The sequence below is a fragment of the Lemur catta genome, chromosome 1 (assembly GCF_020740605.2).
Source record: "Lemur catta isolate mLemCat1 chromosome 1, mLemCat1.pri, whole genome shotgun sequence".
Lineage (NCBI taxonomy): Eukaryota > Metazoa > Chordata > Mammalia > Primates > Lemuridae > Lemur > Lemur catta.
This window is the reverse complement of record NC_059128.1, coordinates 165,875,763-165,897,674: the sequence shown is the minus strand read 5'-3', so window position 1 is coordinate 165,897,674 and position 21,912 is coordinate 165,875,763. Positions and strand designations below refer to the sequence as shown.

Sequence of the window (21,912 nt, the reverse complement as noted above, 5' to 3'; positions counted from 1 at the left end):
CCTGACTCACACTATCTATTTTACATGATAAAATAAATACTGGATGTTAGGGTTCAGTGAAGAAACAGTGAAAATTTCTGTAATAAATTACACTTTTTATTAAGAAACTTTAACTTTTCGACTTAGGCTTCAAGATGATTCCTTTTTGAGGGGTGGCCAGATGCAAGTAGGAGATGAGTATATATAGAGAAAGGGTAAGGGCAGAAAAAGAATACATATAAGAAATTATTATAACAGTGCATCATGCAAGATGTTTAAGTATTTTCTCAGGGACAGACTAACCCTAATAATTAACATAGATCTTATAAGGACAAAAAGTCTTACCTAAGTAACTTTATTCATTATTGGCCCTTTTCACCAACATTTATTGGTCTCATATACAAAATACTACATTACATACTTGAAACTTTTAAAAAATCCATTTCTGAATGTGCCAATAAATTGAGTTAGAGAAACAAAGCATACAATAAAATTACCGCATTCATAAAATTAGACAGTGGTGATAGTTGCACAATTCTGTAATACACTAAAAATTATTGAACTGTACACTTAAAACAGGTGAACTTTATGGGATATAAATTTTACCTCAAGAAAGCTGTAAATAACAATATTAATGAGTATTACTACTCAAGGCAGTGAATTCTTTGCTTACTTCTAAAACTTTTAGTGTGTTTCAGAGAAGAGTATATAATAATAGCACTCTTAATGCTGAAAAGACACTTAGGACAATCATATTTACCATTGCTATTTTGACATTATCTCTAACATGCATCCGATCAGCATCCTTCTCAGGAACTGGATCTGAGCTGTCCAAGTATGCCAGCAAGCCTGGAGGCTAAAAACAACACATTAAAAATAAAACACAAAATCCATTTTCAAAATAACTGCACAAAAGAAAAGCTAGCCTTAAAAACCCAGATAAATTAATACTATGATTTAGACATTAACACTTACAATATGGTAACTCCTACAATAAATACCTTTTCGATTAAAACCAAACAAACCCCTTTAACAGTATAGATAACTTACTCAAAGACATTTTATTCAACAGTACATAATTCCAGTTTCTCAACTGACTTACCAAAATGCGTTTCAACAAGTTTGTAGCAGTTGCATTATCAGCTGTCCAGAGTCCCACTAAATGTCTACTTAGCTGTCTGAAAAAAGCAGACGTTGAAAAAGGTTTGCTGCTTTATCTCAGCTAGAATAGAAAGGAATTTTTAAGAACAAAATATCATAATTATAAGAAATATGGCTATAGTAAAAAATTCTGATCTAAAAATAATTTAAAAATTAATATTCTCATGTGCAGAGGTATCTGAGACACTAATTCAAATACTCATAACATTTCAGAATTTTCTCCAAATTAAAATACTTCCTTGATGAATACACTAATTTTCAATGATCCTGAACATGAAGAAGTAGGTTCTTGCCCCATTTAAAAATTTTTTTTTTAAAAATTAGACTTGATGACACAATTTGTATAACAAGCCTTGATATAGTGACTGTAACAGTCTGGCATTCTTTGAAATTCTGGGCACAAGAAAAAGTCATCAACTATGTTCTAATATAACTTTTTAGGCAAGGTGAGAGGTAGAAAATATTTTTAGTTTTGGAGTTTAGACAAAGATCTAAACCACTTAGCACAAATTATTCTACTCTTCCCACTTAAAAGCTAAAAGCAAATTTTGGTTTGGAGTGAAAATTCAAGATCCATGATGAATCTATGGTTTAATCATTTGTTAATCTTAACCCCCATGACAACATCTGTCTCCTAAACTGGAAGCTCCTCATGAGCAGGAAGCCTATTTAACTGACCATTGCCCCTTTTGTGCTTTGGTAGAGATTCAATTACCATTTGCTATAAGAATGGTCATAAAACCTATGAGGGAAATAACAAAATAATGACCTACGGACATGTTTTGTATATATTACATACCAAAATAATAAAGTTTCATAGCAAAACCGAAACTGTACTTTGTCAACAGAAGGTGAACCATAATAATACTATTCATTCCTATGCCGGTTTGAAACCTAACATATCAAAGTAATTACACTTGTAATTTCCTTCACTGGTATTTGGTAGGTATCATATCAGTGACTCCTAAAAAGGTTTTACTTAGGAATGAAAGACATAACACTTTATAATAGCAATCTGTAAAAGATAAAGCAATGCAAATGAAATGTGGAATTTCTATTATACATTGACAACTTTCTTTTTAATACTGTATTTCAAATATTACTAACATTTTAGAATTTTCTCTAAATTACAATGCTTCCCTGATAAATACACTAATTGATTACAGTAGGGAATTTAAATGATTAACTATAATAAAAAGGAACACAATAAGCAAACATCTAACATGGGGGGTTTAATGGAGGTAAGACAGTCTCTATTTTAATGAAAGAGGTGTCTAACATTGATAATAAGGTAATACTAAGGAAATATCCTTCCTGTTACATCTTTTTGTCCTCTTAGGCAACAATAGAAAACTATGTTTGTGGCTAACACTTACAAGCAAGGAATGCAGATAGCTTTTGGTAACAGTATAAACAGTAGAAAACCATTGTCAAGGCAGCATACCACGACACACAATACTTAGACAAAGGTGACAAAGAAAGGAAATTTACAGTATTGTTAACAAAATAAACATGATTCATCAACTTATGCATTTAAAAAGTCAAAAGATATAAGAAATATTTATGATACTCATTGTTTTTACTAATGAGTCATAATCTGGTATGCTTAGAATAGCTAAAAGGGTCACATATCAGGGACCACAAAGAAAGGTTAAAAGGGCTGGAATTCATGTGGCCTGAAGTAAACAAATAATTTTATGTGCTTCCTTATATTTTTGAATGATTATTAGAAAAAAGATGATTCACCAAAAGGGAAACATTTAACTCAAGAGACTTAGAACAAATGTAGTTTAGGCTGGCTGGATGTATTTTAAAGTTTTCTTTCTTTTTCTTTTTTTTTTCCTTTTTAAAGTAGAGTACCTAACTGACCAAAGATATTTAAAAATTATCTATGCCAGATTTTCACATGGGGTCATGTGCATACCAGATGGTCACAAGAAATACAAGGAGAGAAGGCCTGGGCATGTTGTGCTAGTTCCATAAGCTTCTAGGTATTTTTTCCCAAGTTCCAGTCCCATGACTGTGGGTTCAGAGCCTAATAATAGGAGAATGGGGAAAAAACTGTTTGTTTTTTTCCCCCCCTGAGTTATCCACAGTCAGGGACAATGATCATTTGGGCATAATCTTTCTACAAAAAAAAGAAAAAGAACTAGGTGGATAAAAAGAAAATGGAGTATTTGTATAATCCAAGCATTTATTCAGTTATATCTGAACCCATAAACCCATTCTCTAAATAGAAAGTTAATTTATCACAGCAAATTAAATTAAATAACCTACCTATTTGTAAGCATCCTTTGATCTGAGCTTATTGTAAACATCGCAGTATGCAAGTGTCGAGGTAAGGCACCTTCACTTAAGGCAAGCTCCTGCATTTTTGTAGCGATTTCTTTGTCACCTTCCTTTGGGAAAAGGGTAAGATGATCCCTAAAGCAGCAGTCTAGAACGAGCTGTCCAAACTTTAAAACGCTAATTTTTATATCTTTAAAAAAGTTATTCAGTATATAATAAAAATTAAAAATATAACTTTCAATTACCCAAAAATAACATAGGTAAGTAGTAGTACGGGTAATTTTTAAGACATTATATTATCTGCCTTTGGAATAAGGTTTAAATGTTACCAGATTAATTTACCTAATGAATTACGCTTTGCTAAATTTAATACTAAAATTAGGTTCATTCCCGGTGTATAAATCAGCCAACAACGGGGAGTGACTCAGGGAAATCAGTAATTCCTACCAAAGGCATCTGTAAAACCTAACTTGCTTTTATTAATAACACATTCATTTTCATGGTGAACACAATTCTTTATTTTTTTTAAAGGATAATGTGATGTAGGGATAGTTCCTCTGCTTATATAGACTCACTTTGGCAACAGGTAAGATAAATAGAACTACCAATCAAAGGGAATCCACAGGACTAGGAACTAAGTAAGCGGTCTGATGTATAAGACAACCTGTCGAAAAGCAAAAATGCTCACAATGTTAGAGAAAAAAGTACAAGTACATATTAAATAGTATGATTATATAAAATGAATTATGTAGTATGTATACAAATATATACATAGTTTGTAATGTGCATATATTATTTTGAACAGTATACAGTCTGAGAGGAAATTTACTGAAAAATGTTGATAGAAGTTATCTCTGGATGGTAAAAATATAGATGATTTATTTTTATTGATTCCTTGTATTTTTTTCTGTACATTCCAATTTTTCTTCAAAGATCATATATTGTTTTTACAATCAGAAAAAAATAATTTAAGATATGTACCAGGGTTTCAGTGTAAATAAATAAAGTCTTTCTCACAGATATTAGCTCTAGTCACCAGCTATGAATCTGACAAGTGTGGTTTATATGTGAAGCCAAAGTCACCACTTTGATTAGCTCTCAATAACTACATCTGCATGTAATATATGAATGGTGTACATTATGTGAATGACAACGTATTTGTGGATCAAGGTCAGGAGTACAATTTTATTTGGCCTCATGGTCCTAATTGTCCTCGGCTACTGCAAGCTCTGTAAAAATGAAACATGCGGTACTTACTTTTTTTTTTGAGACAGAGTCTCGCTCTGTTGCCTAGACTACAGTGCTGTGGCATCATCCTAGCTCACAGCAACCTCAAACTCCTGGGCTCAAGTGATTCTCCTGCCTCAGCCTCCCGAATAGCTGGGACTACAGGCGTGCACCCCAACGCCCAGCTAATTTTTTTTTTCCTATTTTTAGTTGCCCAGCTAATTTCATTTTATTTTTAGTAGAGACGGGGTCTTGCTCTTGCTGAGGCTGATCTCAGACTCCTGACCTCAAGTGATCCTCCCGTCTCAGCCTCCCAGAGTGCTAGGATTACAGGTGTGAGCCACCACACCCGGCCAGATGTGGTACTTACTTTGGAAGCTAAAATTGAGCATAGAACATATTAGCCAGAGGGGGAAAATTAGCCTTGAGCTGTATCTACACATAAATATGCAAATGAACTTTGATGTTCCAACCAGTTCAATGCCTATAAATCATATTTTTTACAGCTACTTAAGGGCATGCCAATTCTGTGCTTATTATTGAGTTGTATGCTATATTTATGTGCCATAATAGCTGAGTTTTTTTGGCAAAAGGAGCACTCTTGTATTTTATTCAAATTGCTACTATGATAATAAAAGAATACAAGAATTCAAAAGCCATTTAGATTGATGTCACTCTAAACGCTGCAGTACACAGTTGACACTCATAGGCACTATCTTATCTTTTAAAAAACTAGAAGGGTAAAGCAACTATCTTGAAAAAGTGATATGTTCAACAATATCATGTCCTGATCTCTAGAGTTTAACTACAAATGTACTTTAGTAGGAGGAACTTTTTGTTGTCATTCTTATTTGATATCACTTTGCTATGTATTAACTCCATTAATAATTTCTATGTAATCTCAGTACCTCAAAATTTCAATACCGTCATCATCACACCCCAAAGACCAAGAGAGAAAGAATACCACCTTTTAATTCTTTTAAATGAAATAAATAATGCAGGAACAGAAAGATTTATTTGCTCTATAACCCCACTTAAGAACTTCAAACTCTTATTATTAAAGATTGTTTCTACAATGAATTGGAAACTAATTTCTAAATTAAGATTTAAAGTTACTTTTCTTACTCAGAGAATTGCACGGTTCCCATAAAAGACTGAAAGGCAATTTTGTCAGCTTCAATTAAAATATCCAATCAATATTCAAGTAAGTTTAAAATTTCAAAATTATTCTCTCACCTCTATTATTGCCTTCATAACCAATCCAGCTCCCTTTATAATTGCCATGGAAGGATGCTTTAAAATGGGGAGAAAAAGGTACCACTAAATAAAAAAGAATTCTATTTTGACATATTTAGCTGTTGCTCTTAAAGAAGATACAGTTTTTATGCAAGACATAAGCCATAAAATGAGTAAAGCATACATTCCAAAGTCAGATCACAGTTTGGTTAAATATTTTACGTATTCTTACAATATAGCTTTACGTAATGTAAACACAAAGAGTTTACATTAGTAGGAAACAGCTAGTACTTATTTCAATAATATAGTTATTTGAATAATACTTTATTTGAATGACACATCAAACAGTAATGATACTAAAATAAAAACATAAATATCATATACACATATATGTACATAATATTACAGTATTGTATAAAATAACCAATGTTTTCCAGTGTTTATAAAGGGCTCTGCTAAAGCTCACCTTATTTGCGAATTTGTAAAGAAAAGGGAACCTTAAGCCTACTACAGAAAAAAATGGGGTTTTCACTACTTGTAAGATGAAAGATGTGCAAGAGAGTCAAATAGTAGGGCTCTACATAAAACATCAAGAAATCTGTAGGCTAAAATGTCCTAATATGATAATGTACTAGGCTGTATTTATTTGTCAACATTACTACAGAAGCATGCACATACCACTTAAAAAAAAAACTGACCCCAACAGAGGTTTCCTTAAATTAGTTATCTGATAAGAAAAATATAATCTCTCACCTGAAAGAGTTTAAAGAGGGTTCTTCCATTGGATGCTACCATCTCTAAGAGCATATCAAACTGCTGCCCTTCAGTTGTCTCACTATATGGAGCACAGAGGGCAAAGGTAAGGAAGTCCAAGAGTGAACTAATAACTAGGGCACCAGTCCCATGATCCTGAAACAAAGCAAAAAATCACCTTAAAGACTTAAAGACAGGAAGCTTCAGTTAACACATACCAAGAATGTCTTCCTTTCTGTTATTCTATATGTCAGACATAAATATTGACTTTGCTGTCTCAACATGAGGTTCAAAGTTTGATGATTCTTTAGTATAGTACTTGCTTTGCTAATGTAGTGAATCCATTGTCCATTATATCTCAAAAGGAATATAATTAAAATTCAATCGAATTTCAAGAGAATCATTAAGACTCCTCAGATGTGTATAACTAAGGTTAATGCTTATTTGTATAAAAGGCAATCTTTGACAAGACTTCTAAAACTCTCATTTTGTTCATGTTCCTTCTAGATGTTATAGATGATCATCTCCAAAATTGTTACCAGTGACTGAGAAAAAAAGATTTGGCTTAATTTTTAGAGCAGCTTTTTTTATAATGACATTTTTAAAGAAAGACAAAACAAAAATCTGAAATATTATTGCAAAAATCTAAAGGCTTTCCAAGGTAATCTTCCCAGATGAATGGATATAGTCCTAAGATAAAATATTTTATTATTAATGACCAAGCGGAATTGTGACCAATGCTGACCAAAGTTGGCGGCTGCAATGAAAAAAAAATTGTTCACGTCACACTCCTAAAATACCCATGAAGACAAGTTTAATTATAACTTACCACATGGGAATTAAATTTCTCCAGTAAGTTTTCCAGAAACTTCTTTGAAGAGAGAAGAGAAGCTTTGTTTAGCTGTTCTTGTCTTAAGTCATAGTCATCATGCATGGGCTATTGATAAAAACAGTGATAATTCGTAAGCAGTCCCATGTGCTAGCATCACACAAAAATCATTCATAAGGAATATTCATTAAATAATGAAAGCATTAAAAACCACAGCCTTTAAAGTGTAGGGCAAAAAGGAAACTCATGATAACACAAGCAGGCAAAGTAATGATTTCCCTCAGGGTTGATCAGACCTCATAAGTAATTTGCCCAGAAGTCACTGTCCCACAAGGCACTCTCTCAAAAGTCACAGACCTCCTTTATTAAAAGGCAACAACATCACCCACCTAGGATTTTGTAATTTAAATTTGAAATGGTAAAACTTAGCTTTTTAAAAGCACGTACTAAAATTAGCAGCAAATACTTCTTTGTTTTGAGGTGATTCTCTTTTGGCTGTTGGGATAACTGAGAGTAAAAAGCATTCCTGCATGATGGTTAGGAATAGAGTTCAAATCCTAATTTTACTATAGACTATAACTGGGAGACATTAGACAAGGTAAGTTACCTTACCTCTCTGAGCCTCATTTTCCTCAGATGTAAAGTAGCATTAACAGTACTTATATCTCATAGGACCATTATGAAGCTTAAATAATTCATATAAAATATATAGACAATATCTAATATGTAATGAGCATTTAATGTATGTTTGTTTCACATCATTGTTCTTTTATTTTTTTATTATTTAGAACAGTAAAGATAATAAAATAGGTAAACTTTAATTCACCTTTGGGAATAAATGCAAGGTTTCACACAAGTATTACTTACGTTTGCTCTATACCAGTAAGCTTGCCTAAAACATTTTACATAGGGAAAGTCCCAAATACTATACACAAAATCGAGATAATCAGAAACTTCACAGTTATACTGAAAACAAGATGTCCATATAAGCTATCACCAAGTTAGATCTTTGCTGCTGAAGCAGCTTTCAAATGTGCCCCCTTTTCACCTCCTGTGACTACCCTAGCTCAGCATATCACTTCTTACATGACAATTTGGTCTATCTGCCTCTAATTTTACCTCTAATTTGTTCTTCACATACCACCAGAGTGGGCTTTCTAAAATTCAAATCTGACCGTGTTATTGCTCCTTTCTTGAAAAATCTTTGTTGTTTCTTATGAAAAGTTACATATCTAGCTCCTTTGATTCAGAAGGCTTATTACTGTCTGTATATATCTCTAACTCCTAATAACTCCCCCATACATAATTTATAATCCAACCATATTTAATTATTTGCTGCTTCCCAAACATGCCTTTGTATATGCTATTCCCTGTACCAGGAAACCCTTCCCAGAGCTGGAAAATACTTGGCTGGCCTTTAAGATTCAAATCAAATGTAACGTCTTCCAGAGAGACTGGCTGAGAATCTTTCATCTTCCCGTTACCACCAAACAAAAATAAAGTGCTGCTTTTCAGGATCCCATGTTCCCTGCTACTTTATATTGTATGCCAACCTTACTAGACTGTCAGCAATTTAAAGGAAGGAAGGAACTTTGTCTTAACATTTTTGTATTTCTATCATATAGCACATTGCCTGGTATACAGGATGTGCTAAACAAATGTTTGTTTGAATAAAGGGCCATAAGAGCAAGTTAGGAAATACAGTAAATGTGGACTTGATTGACACAATGAAAATCTGGGTTTGCGGAAATTAAAACCACCAGCTAACCTTAAGAAAAACCAGTTTCCTTAAGAAAAATCCTACTTACACACATAAGGGCACAAAGCATATCAACTGCCGCATGGATTACTCCGTTGTTGCTCCTCTTGAGTGCTTTTACTACCTTCACTCCTAGACGCTCCCGAAACCTTTTAGAACAAAAACATATAAAAGAAATATCAGAACATTTATTATTATTTATTAAAATATAACATAATAGGTCATCTTAAGCTTCCATTGCATTACTGTAGCAGTTACATATTTTGAATCCCACCTTTGAAACATCAGTTTTCATAACATTTTCTTTGAGAGGAAAAATTTTTAAGGTTAACTAAACTAAAAGGCATGTAATTTCCCATTCAAATTCACCAAAACAAGAATCACTAATATTAGTGGTGAGTATGGGGCCAATATCCCACTTCAGCTCCACTTGCCTTCCTTTTCCATTTCTTATGAATAAAAGCTACCATAGCATCATATAAAAGATATCAGGTTTAGTCAGACATAAAGAAGTAAATTGTTCATTTTTTGCTACTGTGAGTTATTCAAATTCTCTAAGAGAAGTTAAGTTTTAGAAGACAACTTACTTTGGAAGCTGAGTGAAGGCAAGAAAACCAGCTTTGGAAGCTACAAGCCTCCTCACAGCCTGGAACTGACTCTCAAGTTCTGCATTTGAAGCAACAACATCTCCCTCTTGGGACAGTAATGCTGTTATGGCATTATTGATCAGTTTTTCTTTGTTTTCTGAGAAGAGACCCTAGGTGAAAGAAGAATATTTCAAAAAAGTTTCCATACAAAAAGTTAATGACAACGAACAAATTACGATACAAGTTATCTTACATCCTGTGTTACTGCATGTAGAACGCCACTGTATGAAATATTAGCATTGAACCTGAATACAGCATCTGCAAAGTTGCCATCTGTAAGGAGATAAAAAGGTTCAAAAAGATTTATAGGTGTGTATTCCTAATTCTTAAATTATTATTAAGCAGATGGAAGGAAATGCAATTACATTTAAATCAATACTTACTTGGAGGTGTAGCTAAGAACCTGAGATGAAGGCTCTCTACTTCCTCATCAACAGGCATGCTGAGTAACCCCCATCGCTGACCTTTATGAGTTGGTGTCATTTTTACACAAACATCTCTGTTACCAGAGGCTCTTACTCCATCCAGCAAACTTGCTAATAAGGAATCTCTAAGCAAGGTTAAAGGTAAAAAGGTTTTAGGATTGGTAATTAAGGAAAATGTTGATTAGAAACAGCACAAGCCCTTTAGCAGGTAACCTGCTCAGGGACACACTGTAGGCACAAAGGGAATCATGAAGAGCAGGGATTTAGGAGAGAGCCTGGAGCTCTAATACTAGCTCTTCACCTTGCTGCTACAAGACCTTGTGTGAGTTACTTAAGCATCGTAGCTTGTATGCCTGTTTTTGTTTTAAGATTGTTAACAACTTTACTCAGATCTAATTCATAAGTACAAAATTCACCCAGTTAAAACATAAGTTTGATAATTTCTTTTTGAAACAGGGTCTCGCTCTACTGCTCAGTCTAGAGTGCACTGGTATTGCCATAGCTCACTACAACCTCAAACTCCTAGGCTGAAGCAATCCTTTTGCCTCAGCCTCCCAAGGAACTGGGACTAAAGGCATATGCCACCACACCCAGCTAATTTTTCCATTTTTTGTAGGGACATGGTCTCTCTCTTGCTCAGGCTGGTTTAGAACTTCTGATCTCAAACAATCCTCCCACCTCGGCCTCCCAAAGTGCTGGGATTACAGGCGTGAGCCACTGTGCCCAGCCTAGTTTGACAACTTTTAGTAAATTTATACAATTGTATGATCAACAATCATCATAATCCAGTTTTGATGTACTTTCATAACCCCAGAAAGTTTGCTTGTGCCCATTTGCAAAAAAACTCCCAGCCCCAGGCAACTACTGATGTGCTGTCTCTATTGTTTAGCTTTTTAAAGAAACTTCATAAAAAAAGAATCATACAATATTACTTATTTTACTTATCATAGGTTTTTGAGATTCATTTAAGTTGTTGCTTGTATTAGTAGTTCAGTACTTTTTCCTGCTGAGTAGTAGTCTATTTTATACACATATAACATTTAGTCTGCCTGTTCACTAGCTAATGTATATATGGACTATTTCTATAACAGCTTTTGGTTGTTATGAATAATGTTATAAATATTCACATACAAGTCTTTCTGTTTTCATTTTCAATATCTAGGAGCAGGATTGCTGCATTATATGATAAGCATATATTTAATCTTTTACAAAATCATCAATCTGTTTTCAAAGTGGTTATATTATTTTACCTTTTCACAAGCAATATATGAGAGTTTCAGTTCCTCCACATCCTTGCCAACAACTGACATCAAAAAGACATTTGCCATTTTAGTGGAACTGTAATAATTTTCATTTCCCTAATGACTATCCTTTCATATTTACTATTCAAACATGTTCTCTATAAAGGTGTCTATTTGAATATTTTGCCCATTTATTATTGGGTTGTTTGGGGTTTTTTTAGCACTGAGTTGTAAGAGTTCTTTATATATTTTGGATAGAAGTCCTTTATCAGCCACATGTTTAGCAAATATTTTCTCCTTGTCTGTGGTTTGTCATTTCTCAATGGTGTCAAAGTTTTAAATTTTGATAAAGTCTAATTAATCACTTTTTTTCCTGAATTGTTTTTAGTATTATACCTAAGAAGTCTTTTCTTAACCCAAAGTCACAAAGAAGTTGCTTTATTTTCCATGTGTAAGCTACCCTCAGGACTGAACAACACAATTTACATAAAGCACCTGAAAAACTGAGTGTGGAGATCATCTGTACTGTTATTTCAGATGTTCTCTTTCCTTGAATTCAGGATAGGAAAAAAAATAACCTTTTGAGATTTCAGTCTCGATCTTAGATTGAAAGCTTTCTAAGGTTAAAAAAAAAAGTTACTGCTCGTACTACAGAAAGTGAAAAAAAATCTCAATAAGGTTGTATTATAAAAAGTGGCAAAATATACTGGAACTGTCTGGACTAATTTAAAAAGCAGATTCAGGCTCATTCTATCTAGAGCAGCATGAAAGAACTACTGGAATATAAGAACTGCCAATCTCACAATGGCTTACTACATAAAGGGAGATCCAGTCGATCATTCACAGTGCAACAGCATTATACATGTTTACCATGTAAGAGCTTATGAGTGACAGCAGCTCACAGGTTTTCAGAGGAAGACCCAAGTCACAGTAATATAAAAATATGCAAGCATATTCCACTAGAAAATTGGTAAATAGCTAACTTCAAGTGTATTTATATAAAAGCAACTTGCTGTTATCCAAACAGCTAAATGAAATAAAAGGTGCTATTTTGAAATACTTTAAAAACACTATTACACAAATGCTTTATTTTCATCATTTTATTTGAAATCAAAGTGCCATTTTTATGATATTTAGGAATATGAAAAATGAAAGTCATTTTAAATATACAATAATCTCTTCCCAAGTTAAATAATTTTAAAGTTCTAGATTATAAATCTTTGTTTTCCTTGTTAATCAAGCACTTTGCTTTGCGTATGTTAGAATCTCTAAAGCTTGATGAATAAAAAAAAAAAAATACCTTTCTGTTGAAGAGTATTTCCGTACTTGCCCTTTTATAAATTCAATGGTAAAAAGTTGAGGATTTTCTGAGTCACAAACCAATGCAAATACCTAATGAAAACAAAAAATAAGTTCAACAAAAAATGTTTAGTTTTATGATATCTCATAAAAACTACACATTTAGTTTACAAAAGTCAATATTAAAAAATGTGACTTGTTTACAATATCAGAGTTTAAGAGCTGCTTAAAAGTCTCATTCAAATTTTCATATGATTACTGAATAACAAGTTCCATTCTTTATATACTTTGAAAATAAGTTTGGTAATACTCATTGTTCTAAGATCAATAAATATAAATATGTTAATTATATACAGATTCTACCTGTTTCACACTCCTAGGCATGAATAAGTATTAAAACAGAAAATTACTATAGTTTATCAATAGGAAAAAATCTCATTTAAGCTAATAATGTTGAAACTTACTTCTCCTAAAGGCTTCAATGTTGCAATATTATAGGTTGCTGGATCACGTTCTACTAAACATGTTTCTGTAAGTGCTAGAACTCTTTTTACAGGTTCCTTCAAACAATAAAATTGAGATATATTAAACATTTATTTTAAAAAATAAGAAAATCATATGAACAAATTTTTATTTTCAATATATGAGTCTTACCGAATGTCTAGGTGATATTTTTTGGACTACAAACTCTGCTAAAGACGTGATGGATTCATCTGTGCTGTATTTTCCAAAGCGAAGATTCAAATATTGCTCGAATTCTAAAGGTTCTTTCCTGATTCTCAATGAAATACCTATGTAGTTACCGGCATGGTCTATTGCACTTTTGATAATCTCTTCTCTTTGCTCTGATGCAAATAAATGCTGCACAAATTTTAAAATTTAAAAAGTCAGAGTAGAAATAACTAAAATGTGACCATATTGAATCAACTCATAAGAAAGAGATTAAAGTTGCAATAAAAGAAAAAAAAGAAGTTAGATTCTATCGGAGATAAATAAGCAGTGTATTGCCGTTGAAAGACTTACTAAATTAAATCACAACGTCTGGGAGACAGAGCATCACAAATAACTCACTGAATAGAAATTATCTCCTAACTTCTCAGGGTCCTGTTCTTATCACCTTGAACAAAACAGCATGATGGCGCTTCTTAGGAGGGGTCCCAAGGGACTCCAGCCCCAGCCATTGTGGTTGGTGGGTGCATGTGAGCAGGATTCTTTCCCACAAAGGCAGCTCTGATTTAATCTGTTTTACACAGTGGGCTTCCTTGTAAGATCATGTTGAAGAATGTTTAAATGTTTATAAGTCACTGGCCTACTGATGTTACAAAACAACTTCAAAGGCTATATTTACAAAGGTAAAGATAAAGTAGGAACCGCTACAGGTTGAGTATCCCTTATCCAAACAGCTTGGGACCAGAAGTGTTTCAGATTTCTCATTTTTTCAAATTTTGGAATATCTGCATTATGAGCATCCCAAATCCAAAAGTCAGAAATTTTGTACATCAGATTACCCAGCCCTCCATCATTCTGCTTATTTCCCTTTTGCTGCTATCTACCCTATTATGTATCTAACAGTTTCAGGTATGCCTTGGCTCTGATACCCAGGGAAGGATATTTTATCCACAAAACACTAAATCTTGGAGCAGTATTCCCAAGACACTAGGTAGTTACAAGAATTAAAATTCTCAAGAAAAAGGAATCTTACAAATAAATTCAACTGAGGCTCTCCATTTGGAAACTTTCTCTATTGCTCATCCTTGAGATCTGAGGTTTAAATTTTATTAAGAAAAGCAGGACATTTCTTTAAAAAAAAAAAGATGGTCATTATCTATATAGTTCAACTTCTATTACTGATTAATAAACAGGGTGTCTCAGCATCTTAAGTAGCTTCTGTTATACCTCACAATTTACTTATATTAATACATAATTCAGAATTTCAAGACAAAAATATGCAATGAATTCCAAAAGTTTCAATGAGTACTCAGATTTCAGATCACAAATAGCTAGGCAAAGGACAGAAGACTAAAAATAAGAGATTTTAAATTACTTTTTCAAAGAAAGTTTAGAAACTTTTTGGTAAGACAATAATACTAATGAAAATAACAACTGTAACCATCATTTATTGAACACTATTAAGCCATCCACCCTGTGAAGTATTTTACATAAATTACATATACATACATATTACTTCTCTCATTTTGGGGAGCAGCAAAGTGGGTTTCAAGCCTAGGTACATTTGATACCTGCACTTCCTCCTAGAGGACTCATGATTTCCAAATGCAGTGTAAAAAGTTTGCTTTCTTTCAAATGGTCATGTCCCTTTTTAAATGTCTTCTATAAAATACTACTTACCAACCTACTAAATCCTCCATAAAGTATACAAAATCCTCCTTGATAATCAGAGAGATCTACAAAGCCTTCAATATTTCTATAGTCATAGGAACAGAGTACTCTGTTGGTTGCAGGATTAATTTGGTCAAAGCCTCCAGGAGTTACTTCCAAAATTACAGGTTTTCTTGTGTCACTCCAGTGATGCTTATAACAATTATATCTCTAGAGAGAGAAAAGGTATTACCTTTAAGATTTGTAAAATAAAATTATCATAAAGTAAGTTACACTTTAATGTATCAGTCACTGGTAAAGCAACTAAAAATCTAAACATCACAAATATTCAGAACTACTACCCAAATTGTTAAAAATATTATTAATTTTAGCTATTTGGGGGAGTGTGTTTAATTAAGAATTTTCACTCTAACTGAAAACAATATGTTCTTTTTTAATTAGCAAAGGTTTTGGGTTACAACTTTTATGAAACAATTTTAAACTACTCTATATAAATATATAAAAAGAAAAAAATTCTACATATAAATATATTTTGAAAGAGTTTTATCAGGATAAAGATTTCAATTTCTGTTGATGGATTCCTTTTATCCAAGTTAGATACCAAACAGTCACATTTCAGGGAAGTTTCAAATTCAACTTAAACAACCTGAGCTGCCTCGGTATATTAATGTACATTTCATTTCTGCATACAAAAAAAAAAAAAGCTGAAGGCTATATTTGACCTTAGGCTTTTCTAATCACACCATTGGGATGTCATCCTTAAGAATTTTGATAATATTAGCAAGTAAAATTCCATTTAGATAATGTTCCTTTGTAAATTAAAGTAGCTGAGTATCAGAAATGATTGGAATAGCCAATATCCATTTACTACTCAGTTTTATTCTTGGAAAAATGAAGCAAAGACAAAATAAAGTTTCAGATGTGTAATAATATCCCTTCCCCCACCCAAATATCATAAAGTTTTCTACCAATCAATATGAAGATGAATACAGTGTCAATTACATGACTCTTAAGGTAGAAATAAATTGGTTGCTCTAGAGCAGCCATCCCCAACCTTTCTGGCACCAGGGACGGATTTCATGGAAGACAGTTTTTCCACAGACGAGGCAGGGGTGGGGGCGGGGGATGTGGAGCTCTGCGGCCTGGTCCCTAACAGCCACATTCAACTTACCTAAGAGTGTTGTTTAGCTAGCAGAGCACATGGAGTTTTTACGAAGGTATAGATGTCACTTTGAGCCCCTTACTCTTGATGTAAAATTAGGTGAACTATCTTTTAGGCAATCTTCTAGAGACACTGTTTCTACCACAAAGTTTTGAAAAATATTAAGTGGCCGAAGTAAACAAATACAAACGAAAGCTTATAAACAAAATCTATAAGCATGCTTTTGAATGCAGTTGTGTTCCAAACAGATGAGATATACAGAAAACTTGCCTGCTAACAAAAAATAACTAAAATAAGCACACCCAGTTATGATTTACAGAAATTTGACCATGGCTCATCAGGAACAAGAAACAAGCAGCTTGCCAGTTGCCATTAAGCTATTTTAAAAGGCTCCTGGGCAACCAGCCAATTGCTAGAGTATCAGTGAGGCTTCTGGAATGCTAAAACAAGCAGTAGAATATCCATAGAAAGGATAAGGGGTTCAGAAAGACAGGGAATGGTGCGGCCAGCATATTAGAATTCAGTTCCTGCCTTTTGTCAGAAGCCAGGGTTTTGAACAGTGCTATAAGTTTAGGCATTATTTTTCCCCCAGTATAAAAGTAATACATGCTCATGGAAAGAAATTCAGTATTTCAAGAGAGTGAAAAAACATAAACTCCCATTTCTCCTTCCCAGAAATCTTTGATTTAGTTTAAATGCTACTGTTACATGACTAGAAAAGGCCTGGGAAAGTTAAGAAGAGTCTAATAAGCTACCATGACTTCCCCAAAGCTATCAGTGCACCAAGCCAAGCTTCAGTGTGGGACAGATCCAGTGCAAGGACACGAAATAAGACAGCTTCGGTATGTTCAAACCTTCTTAAAATTTCAATACTTCTGAAATAAGAAACTCCTATACCAAACAACTGATTGCATGTTCCAACAACTATTATCATCAGTATGATGCTTACTGGTATTACTGTATAGAATACTGTATTAAGGCTATCTGAATGGTTATAGTGTTATTTTTAATGCTCCACAGTTGTGTTATTTTTTTTTTTTTTTTTGCCTAATGATTCTTCTCCATCTATCAGCATTAACAGTCTTAAATCTAATTATTTGAATTTCCTGTGAAACTACATCATCTATCACATACTGTCAGGAGATATTCAAATGATGGTTCCTTTTAGCTTTGTCATAAAAGGAACACATAGATTATAAAATGATTTCTACAATAAGCATCAACATGTGAAGAAACGAAAATATATATTAGTAAATATTAAATATTTACCCTTCCTGTGATTTTTCCCTCTGAAAAATCAGTTCTAAATCTCTGAAAGAGAAAACATAACCACATTTTAGGATGACAGACTGGTAAGGAAGACCCTTTCTACCCAAAACAAGTAAAATCTCAACTTTGTAACCTTGATACTAATAACTGTTATTAAAATTATAGTTTAAGAATATTCAAGAAAAAGAAAGTGTAACTTTACGAAGGACAAGATAAACATACAATGCTTTGTCCTATATATGCGCTTTATGAAGACTAATAAACTATCAAATATAAAGGATTTTCCAGCCTTTCTGTCAGAGAAAAATGAAAGTTTTACAGTGTCAAGTTGAAGGTCAGTTAAAAAAAAAAAAAGCATAGTGGGTATAGGGGCTGAGAACATTAATTTCTGTACTTAACCATTTGAAAAAGAGAAATTTAGTTTATGAACATGGAACCTTTCTTACCAATGCTTCTGTAAGAAGTTCTGTTCTGTGCTCTGTAGAGAATTTTAAAGTTTCTGACTTTTTTCCACTGCCTTTACGAAATGTGAGGTTGAACTCTGTTCCTTGTCCTTTTCCAACAGGGCTGATGCTGCAAATGTCTCCATAAGGCCACTAACAAAAAGAAAGGAACTCTTTTAACTGCAGCTATAATATCATAAAATGCACTTATTTTTATTACTTTAATTTCATAATCACTGATTAAATGAGTAAAATTTTACAAAATGGAGGTCAAGAAGTTACGTGCTATAGCAATTCTGTAACAGATTCTTTTAAAGGCTTTTTAGTCATCAGAGACAACACATTTTGCATAAAAGAGGCAGCTACAACTAACAGTAATGTATCAAAAAGTTATACCCTTGACAATCTAAAAATAAGCCCATTCTCCCCCCTCTCTTTTATTTATTTATTTTTGGTGCTGAGTGCAGAGCATTATATAAGCACATCAATCTCTTTCAGATTTGACATTTCTATCAAACGTACTGACTTCAGGACAGCGGGTAGTGAGCCTAGCTTTTAAAATTCAAAGGGAGTCTGTATAAACACCTATGAGTTTTTAACATGATTACCTGATTTGTTACTTCTAAGGTATTGGGATTATAGGTAGTAACTGCATGGGTTCCAACTGAAAAAACACGCTTGTACCTATAGAGAAAGACAAATGCTTAAATTCAGTTTTAAAAAATAAGACATTTTATAAGAAAATATACAGTATCAACACAAAAGGAATATTTCTATAAATAAATAGAAATGCGTTAGGTAATTAATGGTGACTAAATATAGCTTAGTTTTATATTCTTACATTTTTTAATGTTCTAAAATGTTATTAAAACCCACCCACCATTCATTTTACCATAAACAATTAAGATTCCTAAATATTAATAGAAAAGGATGAGTTAAGCAAGCAACCTTGTATTGTTAGTATAAATTAAGATGGCAAAGCATCAGCTGAGGATGTTAAAAAGTTCCAAACGGAAAATTTTTCCGAATTTCCGATTTGGAATTTTTTATTATAAAAAAAGACACTGCACATTACTAATTCTTTCAAAATATCCTTTCAACAACCATGATGAAAAGGAAGGAAAAGCTATGGCCTGCAACTGGCCAGTCACAGCCATATCCTGGAATCAACAATTTCTACTTAAGCAACTACCTATTACATCTAAGTGGTGCAATCTTATAAAAGTAGGAAGCCTACACAACAAACAAGCAATTTTCACTTCTCACTTTACTTCCTTTACATAAAGTAACATATTTGAAAGAGAAAAACCATTTGGATATCAGTAATCGTTTAGAAGAGAGGAATTCATAATGATAAAAGAGGAAATTAACTTAGAAAAACTTATTTAAATTGAGGAACTGTCTTTGGAAATAAAATATTAAAATGGGTAAAACATTAGCTAGTAGAAGTAAAAAAATAATGCTGTGTATAACTCTATGCTTGTAAACTGGAAAACTAGGAATAAATCAACTTCTATACAGAAGAATTTAAGGAAACTGCAAAGAATTACACCTCAAAAAGCCCAAGGCTCAATTTCAAGGGAGAAGAAACTTTAGAGACCACATTCCCTAGTTGTTTTAGGAAACAGAGTAAAGATGGTTTCTCAATTCTTTTAGTGATACCAAAATCTGAAAAGAGAACACAGTAAGAAAAAAATATACCAACCTATTTTTAAAACAAATATGAGCAATAAGAATCAAGTAGTATATTAAAATAGTAATATACCATGACCAAAGAAAAAGGCTTACTTTAGGCACAGTTTAATAGTTTAAAAGTCTATTGATATACTAATAATTGATATCCATTTGTATTTTAATAAGACTTTTAAATTATCAAAAATAGTTGTTAAATTACATGAAATGCCTTTTTGACATCTATAGAGAGAATCATGTTTTAAATGAAGTATTCCCATTAAGATCGAGAGAGATCTTTCACATTTTTATTTTTCTGTTGTCCATTTTTTCTAATCAGCATATTATATAATAAAATGGCAAAGTTATCTCCATTTGGGCAAAAAGAAAATTATAGATTTTATTAGTCTTTACCATGTATTCATTAAAAAGTATATTATAAATATTGTTTTCTTAATTTTACATGTCTAAAATGGAATGGGAAACTATTTAAAGAATGAGAGCACTTCCTTCTAACAAACACATTTATTTGCTTCTTTCTAAAATCAGGTGAGGGTTGGGGGATTGGTGAACTAAACAGGGATTTATCTGAACAGCTGAAAGTCAGAACTTCAAAGACTTAATGGGAACTAAAACAAATACGATTGTTCAAATCAATATTTGACTTAAAAGATTGCATAGTGAAATCAAATGTGGGATAGAAATGTGAATTCACAAACTCTATTTTTCAGAATCATCTTCAGAGTCAAACATGAGAATCTTTACAATCCTGAAATAAAACAACAGAATTTGTTTATCTTATTCTGGGAGTAAAAAGTGTAAGAATTAAACGCCTGAAATGTTTCAAATGTCAAATGCTATTGTCACACACAGTCTTTGAGGATCAGTTAAGAAAATATCCTTTACAATTCTACACCAATCCCCTCTACTACACCTAAGCCCCTAACATCTTTCTCATTAACTCTGTCATCTAGGTCAGCACTGTCCAAAAGAACTTTTTGAAATGATGGTAACATTCTAGAATACACTGTCCAATAATAAGCCACATGTAGCTACTGAGCACTTGAAATATGGCTAGTGCAAGTGAATTTTACATTTGATTTAAATTTAAATTTAAATAGCCACATGTGGCTACTAGCTACCATATTCGAAAGAGCACCTTCTGGATCCTTCAACAAAAGGATCCTGGAGTTAGTGTGCACATTAAAACTAAAGTACTGTCATGACTAGTAAACTTAGAGATTTCTTGCAGATAAATACTGAGCTCTAAACCCTTCCTACAAAGCTATAAGAAAACAATTCTTAAGAGAATTTCCTTCCCTTTTACCATAAGCACCCCCATGCCTCTCTTCTTTAGAATGGCTGCTGAACTTTCTCTTAAGGATAGGGCAAATACTTCTGGGTTATTTAAAACATTTTTATAAGCAGCCCTAAACTTCTGATGACTACCTAAAAAGCCCCCACGGATAAGATATTTAGACAGAGATTAATATCTCTAAATCATCTCACACATATAGAATGTTAGTCACAACACCTGCAATGAAAAGATTTTTTTTCTCTACCTTTTACAAAGTCACCAGTGTCTTAAGTCATAAAGAATAGACAGATTCCACAGATTTAGTAGGCACATGTTGTCTTCATCTTTGAAACTCTAACTCCTACTGTAGTGCCAAGCATCGATTATAGTTGATGCTCTGTTTGTCAAATAGCTAAATAGACCAATTTACCCAATAATGTCAACGTGTTCAAATCTATGACCCATTAGTTTACTCCTGCCTTTAAAGCAGAATATGTCAAAGAGCAACTAATTTCACACCCATTTTTAAATTCATACCCACTATAACATCAGAAAAAGACTGAGTTCATATTTTTATGAAGATAAAATTCACTTTATTGACTATCTGCAAAAAGTTTGCCATTTATAAATTATAATAATTTAACTTGCTGTTCTGTGAGTTTGAAATGAATTTGCTGGTTAATTCTTAAAAATTATACTAAAAATAAGTTATTAGAAAAATACAGCCATATAAAAATAAATTTCAAAAGAAAGACTAAATAGAATGTATTAGAAATCTATGACAAATGATGTCAATACATAATGTGAAGAAATATTAAATCAAGTACCTTTTCCCCCAACTGAAAAATTAATATTCATTATTGACTTTACCTACTGCCCTTGTTT

General features: G+C 32.8%; 1 protein-coding gene across 1 annotated transcript in view; it reads right to left on the bottom strand.

Annotated features, from left to right (window-relative positions):
- Nucleotides 1-21,912, bottom strand: part of DNAJC13 (DnaJ heat shock protein family (Hsp40) member C13) — a 114,704-nt gene that overhangs the window by 67,045 nt on the left and 25,747 nt on the right. Inside the window, exons 3-19 of the mRNA XM_045538762.1 lie at nucleotides 18,668-18,743; nucleotides 18,063-18,212; nucleotides 17,617-17,658; nucleotides 15,195-15,395; nucleotides 13,500-13,706; nucleotides 13,310-13,405; nucleotides 12,847-12,938; nucleotides 10,264-10,430; nucleotides 10,074-10,153; nucleotides 9,821-9,990; nucleotides 9,283-9,382; nucleotides 7,475-7,582; nucleotides 6,646-6,801; nucleotides 5,893-5,949; nucleotides 3,418-3,539; nucleotides 1,082-1,157; nucleotides 740-835 (exon numbers count right to left, since the gene is read on the bottom strand). Of these exons, the coding sequence (XP_045394718.1) occupies nucleotides 740-835; nucleotides 1,082-1,157; nucleotides 3,418-3,539; nucleotides 5,893-5,949; nucleotides 6,646-6,801; nucleotides 7,475-7,582; nucleotides 9,283-9,382; nucleotides 9,821-9,990; nucleotides 10,074-10,153; nucleotides 10,264-10,430; nucleotides 12,847-12,938; nucleotides 13,310-13,405; nucleotides 13,500-13,706; nucleotides 15,195-15,395; nucleotides 17,617-17,658; nucleotides 18,063-18,212; nucleotides 18,668-18,743 (1,996 nt within the window). The remainder of the gene's footprint in view (nucleotides 1-739; nucleotides 836-1,081; nucleotides 1,158-3,417; nucleotides 3,540-5,892; nucleotides 5,950-6,645; nucleotides 6,802-7,474; nucleotides 7,583-9,282; nucleotides 9,383-9,820; nucleotides 9,991-10,073; nucleotides 10,154-10,263; nucleotides 10,431-12,846; nucleotides 12,939-13,309; nucleotides 13,406-13,499; nucleotides 13,707-15,194; nucleotides 15,396-17,616; nucleotides 17,659-18,062; nucleotides 18,213-18,667; nucleotides 18,744-21,912) is intronic.